This window comes from Aptenodytes forsteri, unplaced genomic scaffold, assembly GCF_000699145.1.
Source record: "Aptenodytes forsteri isolate BGI_AS27 unplaced genomic scaffold, ASM69914v1 Scaffold485, whole genome shotgun sequence".
Lineage (NCBI taxonomy): Eukaryota > Metazoa > Chordata > Aves > Sphenisciformes > Spheniscidae > Aptenodytes > Aptenodytes forsteri.
In genome coordinates this window covers 94,552-106,243 of record NW_008795525.1, presented here as the reverse complement: position 1 = coordinate 106,243, position 11,692 = coordinate 94,552, and the positions used below count along the sequence as shown (strand labels likewise).

The 11,692-nt window shown below is 54.5% G+C and overlaps 1 protein-coding gene across 1 annotated transcript in view; it reads right to left on the bottom strand.

Annotated features, from left to right (window-relative positions):
- DCHS1 (dachsous cadherin-related 1) overlaps nucleotides 1-11,692 on the bottom strand; it is a 50,417-nt gene that overhangs the window by 23,324 nt on the left and 15,401 nt on the right. Inside the window, exons 2-6 of the mRNA XM_009281975.1 lie at nucleotides 4,416-4,604; nucleotides 4,071-4,302; nucleotides 2,775-3,011; nucleotides 1,374-2,393; nucleotides 979-1,166 (exon numbers count right to left, since the gene is read on the bottom strand). Of these exons, the coding sequence (XP_009280250.1) occupies nucleotides 979-1,166; nucleotides 1,374-2,393; nucleotides 2,775-3,011; nucleotides 4,071-4,302; nucleotides 4,416-4,604 (1,866 nt within the window). The remainder of the gene's footprint in view (nucleotides 1-978; nucleotides 1,167-1,373; nucleotides 2,394-2,774; nucleotides 3,012-4,070; nucleotides 4,303-4,415; nucleotides 4,605-11,692) is intronic.

The window sequence follows — 11,692 nt, the reverse complement described above, 5'->3', positions numbered from 1 at the left end:
GCCAATACAGCCCTGCCTGCTCTGCCCTGCCTCTGCTGTGCGGCTCAGGCAGGACCTGTGACAGAGAGAGGTTGCCATCACCGTGATGTTTTAAACCCAGCACAATGCAAGTGGCTTTGAGCACACTGCCTGAAGTGCAACAACATGCAGAGAAAGCACATCCTTTCAGTTGTAGGTTCTCCCCACTCTGTGCAGAGTAGATGAGGCCAGGGCCTCGATTGCCCATCCTGCTCTGTTGCTGCCAGTGCCACTCAGCCAGCTCCAGCGAGCCCTCACCACACATGCCACTCCACAGGGGCCACAGCAGAGCAGATGCAGCCAGCTGGGAGTGGGGATGGAGGGTTGGTCCTCATCCACTTCTGTTGAGCAGCTAAGACATAACTCGGTCTTGCAGCGCACTCAGTGCCCAGGTGACCGCTGCCACCACACAGTGCTGAGGGAAAGCTGGGGCTGCAACCCATAGCAGATTCTCAGAAAACCCTTGTGAGTGCAAAGTCCAGCTAGACAGTGCTTTCTTGACCTCCCAGAAAGCCGAGTGGCTATACCAAAAGTCCTGAGACCAAGAAGTTAACGGCACCCCATGCCTCCCTGCTCACGCAAGTGTTTTACCCCGACTCCGCTGGGTCAGGTTTAGGGCTCCCTTTCGCCTTCCCTTCTTGCAGGCATATGTGAGCCAAGAGCTTCTGCCTGCTGGTCAGTCCTATTGGTCTCAGAGCAGTCTCTCTGCAGTCCTCACTTGCTCTGTGCACAGGGATGTCTGTATTTCCCAAGGACATGCCCATCTTACCACATCTCGATCAGATTTACCAGACTGCCCTAACTGCTGCATGGATGCAACTTGTGCCTGCTTATCTCCCACCCCGAAACTCTCCTGGGTGCCCCTGCCCATTCCCTTTCCCCCCTGCAGAACCGCCTGCCCCCAAACCCAGAGGCTGTCACACCCCTGCCTCACCAAGGGCTCCAGCCTGCTGCCCCTACCTGCACGGGCAGCTCCTGACCACTGGCCACATGAAGGAAAGCAGGAGCGTTGTCATTCTCATCCAGCACAGTGACATAGATGGTTCCTGTGGCACTGCGTGGTGGTGCTCCCCCATCCTGCACGATCACCAAGAGCTGGTAGCTGGACTGCTGCTCCCGGTCCAGGCTATGCTTGGTGCTGAGCTCCCCTGTGAGGGAGAAGTGGGGACACAGCTCAGCCCAAAAACCTCTTTAGAGAAGAGCCTGTGCTCAAGTATGTTGCTGGGGAGCCCAGCACCGCAGGGGTAGGAAGATGAATATTCTGTTGCGGCACTGGCCTGGCCCACATCACTTTTGACCTGCCCTGGGCTTTCTGCCCAGCCAGCCCCAGCCTAGGAAGCCAGGAAGTCTCTCACCTGTCTGTGTGTGGATAAGAAAGTTGGGATCATGCTGGAGCAGGCGGTAGGTGAGCCGGCTGTTCTGCCCAGCATCCCGGTCACTTGCCATCACCCTCCCCACACTGCTACCAGGAGCCTGATTCTCAGGAACAGTGAAGAAGTAACGCTCCTCACTCAGCCGGGGGCTGTTGTCGTTCTCATCAGTGATGCTGATCCGTACAGTGCTGGTGCCTGTTTTCCGGGCTTCCCCCCCTGCACCACTGCCTCCTGCTGAGGCCAGCACTGTGAGCACATACAGGTCCCGTGTCTCCCGGTCCAATGCGCTTTTGACATACAGCCAACCACTCTCAGGCATGATGCCAAAGCTGGCAGCATCCCCATCTGCACGCAAGTGGTAGGTAAGGGTCATGGATTCTGCATCGCGTGCCAGGGCCCGCACCTGCAGAAAGCGGGTGGAGACAGGCACACCTTCCCGCACCTCCACGCGGTAGGTAAGTGTGTCAAAGATGGGCCCATTGTCGTGCTCGGCTTGCACATGCACCAGCAGCGTGAACATGGAGCTGAGCTGGGGAACGCCACTGTCTCGGGCCACAATGGCCAGCCTGTAGGCTGCGCTGGCTTCATATTGCAGGGCCCCGATCAGTCGCACCGCCCCTGATGAGCGCTCCACACTGAAGGTGCCATCACCTCCTGACACCAGCTCAAAATTCACCTGACCATTGGCACCGCTGTCACGGTCCTCGGCCTGCAAAGTGTACACTGTAGTACCAGGTTCTGTGGCCTCTGGCAGCAGAATGGAGTCGGAGGGGGCTGGGAACACTGGCACGTTGTCATTCACATCTGACACAGAGATTTTCACGCGTGTGTTACTATAGGCTGGAGGTGAACCACTTCGGGCCTGAACATCCAGAATGAGGACTGCCTGGGACTCATGATCAAGAGGCAGGCTGGTGCGGAGCTGCCCAGAGGCAGAGTCGATGGAAAAGTAGCCATGAGGATCCCCCGAGGAGATGGAATAAAAGATGTCATCAGCATGACCTGTGGACAAGGAAATGAAGACAGGAGGAATGATTTGTGTACCTGGCTCACCTCCTCAGCTCCTTACAGAGAGCAGCAGGGTTGGGCAGTGCTGTCTGCGGCAGACTCTGGTCCGGAGGTGCACAGTAGCACTGTGTACATGTGCATGTATGCACAGATGCATATGCACAAGTGTGTGTGTACACACATGTGTAAGCACGTGTGTGAGAGCATGCACTGAGTTGAGTGACAATCGCATGGGTGCACATTCCGATGTGTGTGCCTCTGTGCATGCATGGAGCTCCCAGAACAGGGTTGCTCTGTGAGGAATTGTGGTACTGGGCCTTCAAGATGATGCAGGGACAGGGAAAGTGACTGCATACAAAAGGGACAAGCCCGTACCTGGAGGGTTCTGGGCCCGGACAGCCCCCACACTGGCACCCTGCAGCATGTCCTCAGGCACTGTGAAGAAGTACTGAGCTTGCTCAAAGACAGGGGGTGAGACCGTGCCCTCCACGATGCTGATGTTCACCCGGGCATTTGGCTGTGCCTGTAGGCCCCCACCATCTTGTGCAGAGATCACCAGCTGCACCAGGGTGTTGGCTTTACCACTCAGGGACCATGAGAGGGAGATGACACCTAGGGAAGAAAGCAGTTCAGAGGGCACTATGCCTGCACCCCTGCCTGTCATCTGGCACCAAGGGAACAGGCCAAACCATAAGCTTGAAAAGAAGGACCTAAGGGGGCAGCAAACAATGTGCGTCGCAGGGGGGAGCTCGCCATGGAAGAATTGGAGTAAAGAGGAACCCTCCTGGGAAAGTCTCCCCAAATCCTCCTTTCTCAACCTTAAGCCCAGCCCTGAGCTAAGCGGTGGTAAGGGCTTGGGGGAAACAAGCCAGAGGGCAGGTCTTGGGAGAGGGAAAGGAGGGACTAGGGCTTCCAATGTGGGGTGCAGGGTGAGAGTCACGACACAGCAGGTGGGATCTGGGCTGTGGAGAGGCTCTTGGAGGACATGTACAACTGAAGGACCATCCTCGACAGGCCCTACAAAGGAGGTGGCCCTGCATTAGGATAGCTGGTAGGCCTATCTCATCCCAGTCACATTCTGGGAACTTGGGGACCAGTGTGGAGAGATCCTGAAGCCTGTGCTGAGCATAGGACACCTTCCTGTCCCACTGAGAGCCCCTGGCACCACACGCCCATGCACCCACCTCCCCAGCAGAAACTACTCTGGCTTTGGTGGCCAAAGCAAGGCAGAGCAGATGCAGCCAGTGAGAAAGGTGGGACTGAGTGCAAGAGAGTTATAGGGAAGGAGAGTAAACTGAGCAGAGGAGAGAAGGGAACTGGGCAGGGACAAGAAACTAAGCAGCCTGATGGGGCAAAGCAAGCAGCATGCAGGAAGAAAGGTGCAGTGAGTCAGGGATGGGGGAATGAGGGAGAGGAAGGAAGACGGGACAAATGAAGAACAAGAGCAGGGAGCAGAAACAAGAGGTCAGAGACTGAGTCTGGGAAAGGGCTGCCGGAGGCTCAAGAAGCCAAGGCAGGGAAGATGTGGCAGGGAGAGGAACAGACATATTCTGGTGGCAGACTGCACTGCTGAGATGGTCAAGCCGTGACCCTCAGGCTGGCTTTTACACCTGCCTGCATCCCACTGCTCTGATTGCTGCCTACTCTAGCTGACCCTGAGCTCTCTCTTACCTGTGTCCTTGTTGAGGGAGAAGAGAGGGGGTGAGTTTCCCAGGACAATGCGGTAGGTCACTTTCCCGTGCAGCCCCTCATCCTTGTCATGGGCAGTAACACGCAGCACAGCTGTACCTGGCATGCTCTGTGTGCTGATGCTGGCAGCATACTCCAGTGGGTAAAACACTGGGCGGTTGTCATTTATGTCCTCCAGGAAAACCTTCACATACACCATGGAGTTCAGGCCACCCTGTGGAAGGACCAGATCAGAGATGGTGCAAAGAGCAGGGGCAAGGACAAAGGTATCCCCTGCACAGTGCTGAGTCAGGAGCATCGCATCCCCGCGGCCTCTCCAGCACTCACCCCATCAACAGCAGTGATGGTGAAATCATAGGCAGATGTGCCCTCATCACGATCCAGAGGCTGCACAGTGCACAGCTGCCCTGTGTGCTTGTCGATGCTGAACTGCGTGGGGACAACACTGCCGATGCCAGAACCAATGGAGTAGGAAAGGGAGCCAAACGTGCCGCTGTCTGCATCTGTGGCTGTCACCTGGATGAGGGAAGGCACTACATGAGCAGGGCCAGCATCACAGAGAAGACCACCAGCCAGATCTAGCCCACCACCACCACCACCTCCACAACTCAGTGCTGCCCTCTGCTCCGTGGTCCACAACCACTGCACAATCCTCAAAGCTGGCCATAGTAAAGCAGACTGACAGTTACTGCCTCAACCCTGTGATTCTTGGGCCAGACAAGCCACCACTTCCTCTGCAGCCCTCCCTGCAAGAGGACAGGGCCTCCCAGGGGCTCACTGGCTGCAGACAGTGCCCTGAGCAGTGCTGCAGGCAGCTGTGGGGCACCCCAGGATGAGCCTATGCTGGACCGGTCACCGTGAGGGGACACAGAGGTGGGGGAGCACAGCATTGCAGACTCACAAGAGCTGCACCATGGTTTCTATCTACAATGCTGCCATGGGTCCCTGCACCACCAGAGGTGCCTTGTTTCAGGTGATACCTCTCTTCTTGCACCCCTGGGGCAACATCCATGACCCAGGTCAACAGACTTGCCTTAGCAAAGGAAAAGGCCATATGGAAAGGGGGTGCAGAAAGGCCAAGCCTCACACAGATGCCAAGGATCTAGCAGCCAAGCATCCCCATTGCAACCAGCTTGATCGGCCAGCCAGGGACACCCTGCATTTTCGCAGCAGCTGCCCCGGCCCTCTGCTCCTTCTTTTCTGCGAAGACGCTTAAGACAAGACAGGAAGAAAAACAGCCCCCTTTCCACCATGCTCCTGGCTCTGTCCTGCTCTCAGAGCTCTCTGCCCAGCAGCCCTGGGCTCTGAGGATGATGACTGAGGGATGGCATTGCCCTGTGACAGCCAGGGCCCACCAGAGCCTGGGGCACATGAATTGCATTAGCAGTTACAGACACAGCAGAAGGATTAAAACTGCTCCCTGTTTGCAAGGCCCCAGATCCTCCTTGGGCTCCTTGCAGAGCTCAGGTCAGCAGAAAACAGCTCCTTCCCCCTGACCCCAGCATCACTGCCCATGGCTCATCCACCAGCTGGGAGCTCTGCACAGAGAACAAAGCTAGAGGATGGAGCCAGGAGGGAGGCAGCTGGGCCAGGCCCGGGTGAAGTGGAGTTCAGGCCTCGTCAGCCACAGCTCCTCCCAGCAGCAGCGCTGGGGCCTCGGCTCCCGTGAGCGAGAAGCACAGGAACGTTGCACACGCGCCAAGGAAAGGGCCCAGCTGGGGGCTGCAAACAGCTCTTTCCTTCGGGCAGGGCCCCTAACCTGAATCACTCACCCAATCATCAGAGATGGAGGAACAACAAGAAAGCGTACAGAGAATGTACTCTCCCTCCCCCCAGACCTTATACTGTGCACCCCAGGGAGGGGAAGCAGCACCTGAGATAGCCCCTTGCCAGTACTCCTGACAAGCGATCCACAGCCTCCAGGGAGGGGAGGCAGCACCTGCAACACACCCTCACCAGCTCTCCTGCCCTGCTGCTTTCAATCTAAGGGGATGACTGAGGGGAGAAGCTGAGACCACATCTACAATGAGCACCATGCTCCCTGTAGGGAGTATTTGCTCTCCCCAACCCTGCAGCAGCTGCCAGAAGAAGTGCCATGAAACAGGATCCCCCCTCCCTGCTCCAGCTGCAGAGCACTCAGAGCTACAGGTGCCATGACAGCAATTGGACCCACCTGCCTCCCCCCTGAGTTCAACATCCTCCCTCCCTCCTGCCCCAGCTCCCTTTGCTGTGGAGCTGCTCATTTGAGAGTATAAATCTGACCTCACTGACATTGCTGAAACCTGTATTCAGGTTACCTGTATTCTGGCTCCATGTTGGATATTATTACTGGGGTAATAGCCCTGTACCAACACACTTGAGTTGTGTGCCGTGCCTGGGTTTTAGCAGGCAGCAGTCTCTACCACTGCAGATGAAAATGCACCTGAAACTGATAAGCTGCCACAGTGACTGGAATAGACACTATATGGCAAATTAGTAACTTCTTTCCTTCAAAATGAACTGCTTATCACCCTGAAAGTGCTCTAAAATGCATGTCAGCTGCTTTAATACACTGTACAGCAACAAGCTCTGCAGCACAGTAAGGTATTTTCCTCAGGCTCCTCAGGCCAAGGGCTCTGGTGCTTCCAGAACAGCCTCACTTCCTCACCTTAACCATCCTCTGACGGTTGCTATCCTAAGAAAGATACCCACATGGGAAGCTATCTGGAAATCCAGCTTTCTGCCACAGGAGCTGGGTCAGATTTTGGGAGCGGGGGAGAAACAGATGAGCTCTCACTGTTACGCAGTACAGCACCGTCTCCCTGGCTGCTCGCTGGTACCCAGAGCCATCTCCCTGCAAGACTGCCTCATGGAGCCAGCAGTCTGGCATCAGAGGCAAACCTAGCTGTAGAGCCAGGGCAAGGAATCCGCAGAGAAGTTCCTTGTTCACATGTGTCTGGCACTCCACCTCCCCATCCTGCTGTGGGACTGTCTGTGGACCAACGGTCTAACACAAACCCTGCCTGTACAAGCCCACACAGCGTCCAAGAGAGGTCATGTCACTGCTACACCAGCACTGGTGCAACTACTACTGGAGACTTGTGTCTGGTCCTAGTCTCACTTGGAGGGGTGGTGCTAAACTAGTGCCCAGAGAAAAGCCACAGGAACAACAAAACACCTGAAGGAGCAGCTAACTGTGTTAGCTCAGTGTGGGGCTGCTAGACAGTTTGCTTACCATCTCTGCCACTGTGTGGAGAGGGAGTGGGGCTGTGGCTGGCATACCCCCCCAGCCCAAGCTCTCCTGCCCGCAGGCAGGCAGTGCCTGCAGACCGCTGATGCCCGGTGTGTGTGTTCCGTGGGATGGGGCTGGCCACCTGCCTGCGGCCAGCCCACGCTCAGCAGGGCCTGATGCAAGCCCTGAAGACAGCACAGATCCCTGCTGTGGCTGGGCTGGTGCCTCCTGGGGACTCCTCTGACAGGCAGCACCGGGTTTGATCAGCCACTAGGTATGGCAGACACCTCAGTCTAGCTGGCATGTGTAGCTGGGACCCACAGCTGCAGACTGCAGAGCACATGCCGTTTGGGACGCAGTGCACATCTTTAGCTGTGACGATAATTAACCACCAAAAGGGCTCATCAAGGCCTGTGGTGAATTCACCACTCCTGGAAATTTTTAAACCAACTCTGGATATTTTTCTAGGAACTTTGCTAGAAGCTAATGCAGGGCAGCCCTAGGCTCTATATTTAGCGCCCACCCCAAATCTTGAATCAACAGCTGGTTTTACTGTAGCTTACTTATGGGGCTCCTGATGTTTGCCTGAGAAATAAGAGGGAAATGGGGTCAAGATGTCTATGGGACAGCCCAGGAAACACTCCATTCGGGGTTGTGCAATGCCTGCTGCTTGAATATGTGGGAGCAGGAGTCAGAGCTCTGAGCCTGAATGGAGCCCCTACAGCACCCTCACCTCTGACTTCTTTGAACATCCTGCAGGGCCAAGACTGGCTGTTCCCAGGAGGAGCTATGTGAGAGGAAAAAGGAGAGAAGGAGAAGGCTGCAGCTGGGAACAAGACACCTACATGAGCTTGCAGTGTCAGCATGCAGATACGAGACATGGACAAAGCTGTGGGGTCACCTTATCTGCACAGGACACCTGCATAAGCTCGCAGGATCACCACGGATACACCAGGCACAATGTGCAGAGGCAAACTGCATGCTGTGTTTCTGCCCAAGACTACAATATGTGCAGCTGCAACCCCATGTGCCGAGAACAGAGGTGTTCACAAAGTACAAGTGCGGGGAGACTCCCCACATTGGGTGAAAATATTCCGTGCCGTGTCATCGGACAGCAGTGATGCCAGAGCTCAGTGCTCGCTCCCCATGTTTGGACTCCAGAGGGTGCTCCGTGAGGCAGGGAGTGTGGTGACCCTGGAGCTCTGACATCAAGAGTCCAGCTGTTCCCATTCACAGACCCAGCCAGATCAGCAGTGAGAAGGAAGCCATGGTGAATTGTTTCTATGGTTCATTATGTTCTCTGTTGAAGACCTACTTCTAATCACTGCTACTACCCCTGAGCCTGATTCTGCCTTTGTAAGACTAAGGGGTGGTTGTTCTGTTCTTGGAACGGCTGGGCAAGGGAAGTGGTTGAGTCCCCATCCCTGGAGGTATTTAAAAGACGAGTAGATGAGGCACTTAGGGACATGGTTTAGTGGGTGGTGGTGTTGGGTCGACGGTTGGACTCGATGATCTTAGAGGTCTTTTCCAACCTCAATGATTCTATGATTCTATGATTCTATGATTCTCAGAAACCCTCTCTGTATTGGTATTGGTGGGTGATCCAGGCAACCCATCCCCTTCCTGGATAAACCAGCTGCAGCCAGGGGAGGTTTAGATTGGACGTGAGGAAAAATTTCTTTACTGAAAGAGTGGTTAAACACTGGACCAGGCTGCCCAGGGAAGTGGTTGAGTCCCCATCCCTGGAGGTATTTAAAAGACGAGTAGATGAGGCACTTAGGGACATGGTTTAGTGGGTGGTGGTGTTGGGTCGACGGTTGGACTCGATGATCTTAGAGGTCTTTTCCAACCTCAATGATTCTATGATTCTATGATTCTATGATTCTCAGAAACCCTCTCTGTATTGGTATTGGTGGGTGATCCAGGCAACCCATCCCCTTCCTGGATAAACCAGCTGCATGGTCAGAGTGTTTTGTGGCCTGTAGCTTTCCTGTTTTATCCTGTAGGACCCCATTCTCCAAAGGGAAATCCTTTGCCATCAGGAGGTAACGGCTGCATGAACGCATCCTGCTATTGCATATGGGATGTGTTTCTGACAGCAATCAGCTGTCAAGTTGTCAAGACCAAGGGGTCTTGAAGAGAGACGGAGACTGAGACTCAGGGTCCTGCAGAGCATCCTGCTTGAGTCCAGAATGAGGCCAGGGTTTCTGAGCAGCACAGGGCCAGTGTTCCTGCCTGTCTTTCGGCCTTGTTAAGATGTGCTTGGCTGCAAGCATACTATTTCTCTGGAACCTGCTGCAGCTGTGCACAGCACATGGACCTTTACTCTCCCTCCATGCCTTGTCCTCTCATTCTGCCTACAGAATGCTCCTGGGATAGCCCAGCCTTCACACAGCCTCACATAGAGCTCACTCAGCCCAGGGCAGCACTGGTGTCCCCCAGCACTGCACTGTGCTAGCCATGGCCAGGTCCGGCCTGCAACAGGCTACTACACCTCTCCCACGTCCCACAGCACACCCCATCCTCTTGTGCCTCTTGTGCCCCACACAGCTCCATCATGTCCCAGATCCCATACAGATGCTCCCATGGGCACCAGGACTGGCGCCTTTCTCTTGTCACCCCCAGAGACACCTCCATTACCTCCCTGTATTGCCAGCTTCCTCCACCGCCCCCTATTCAGGATATCCCCCTGGCCATACAAGCGGTGCCCCACAGTTCTGCTGTGGCTATGCAGAGCCCGCACCCGACCATGGGCTGGAGAACATAGCTTGGGCTTGAGGCACTCGATCTCTCTTCATGTCTGCTTTCCCTGTTGCAGGGCAGCAAGCAAGGCAGTGCAGCACAGCTTCAACCTGTGAGGGTGTGCTGGCAGTGCCCTGATTCAGGGCCAGCCGAAGCTGGTTGCTCTCCAGCAGTGCAGGGTTCAACAAAAATGCAAAAATGTGGAATTCCTCGCTTCAGGGCACAGTGATTTCAGATTGTATAGATTCAGAAAGCAACTACCCACATTCACAGAGAAAAATCCACTAAAGGCTTTAAACACAAGGACATCAATGCTGGGCCAGGAAATTCCCTGAGCTGAAGCTGGGACAGTGTGCCAAGGAGGCAGCAGTACCTGAGGGAAACCTCTGGTGAGACGTTTTTGTGAGACCCTGGGTCTCACAAAGAACTTCAAGTTTGCAGGCCAACCAGGGGTGACACACAGCTGGATCTGCTGTTCACTAGCAAGGGAGAACTGACTGAGGATGTGGTAATCAGAGGTAGCCTTGGCTGTAGTGTCCATGAAGTAGTAGTGTTCAGGATCCTAAAGGGAGTGAGGAAGGAAAGTAACAGAGTACAGACCCTGGACTTCAAGCAAGACTTCAGCTTATACAGGGAACTGGTAGGTGGGAGGGATCCCATGGGAGGCAGCTCTGAAGGCCAAGGGAGCTCAGGAAAGTTGGCAAGCCTTCAGGACAGCATACTCCAGGAACAAGAACAGTCCATCCCAGTACTCAGGAAAACAAGGAGACATATCAGCAGACAGCCTTGGCTAAGCAGGGACCTTAGGGCTAAGTTGCAATGCAAAAAGGCAGTATATGAGAGGTGGACGCAGAGGCAAGCTACAAAGGAGGAATTTATAAATGTTGCCCAGGCATGTAGGGATGGTGCCAGGAAAGTCAAAGTTCAAGAGGGGCTGAGACTTGCAAGGAAAATTGAGGGTGCTGAGAAGAGCCTCTACCACTACATTGGTAGTGGTAGTAAAAGGCTGAATAAATGGCAAATGGTAGTAAAAGGCTGAATAAGGGCCCATTTCTGAATGCGGTGGGTGATTTAGTGACAGCAGACACAGATAAGACTGAGACACTCAATGCCTCCTCTACCTCAGTCTTCACCATGAAGGTCTCTCAGGCCTCCATGCTTTTTGAAAGGGTTCAGAGAGCTACCAGACAGGGATGAAGACTGAGTCAGGATTTCTTCAGTGATCTTGATCCATACGAATCCATGGGATCCAACAGGCTGCATCAATGCATGCTGACAGAAATGGACTTGCAGGGCTGGTCTTTCAAATGCAGTGGAGATCAGGGGAGATCCCCGACAACTGGAGGAAAGCAAATATTGCACCCCACCTTCAAAAAAGGCCAAAAGATGATCTGAGGATCTACACTCCTGTCAGCCAGACTTTGGTCCCTGGGAGAATCATAGAATCACTGAGGTTGGAAAAGACCTCTAAGATCATCGAGTCCAACCATCGACCCAACACCACCATCCCCACTAAACCATGTCCCTAAGTGCCTCATCTACTCGTCTTTTAAATACCTCCAGGGATGGGGACTCAACCACTTCCCTGGGCAGACTGTTCCAATGTTTAACCACTCTTTCAGTAAAGAAATTTTTCCTCACATCCAATCTA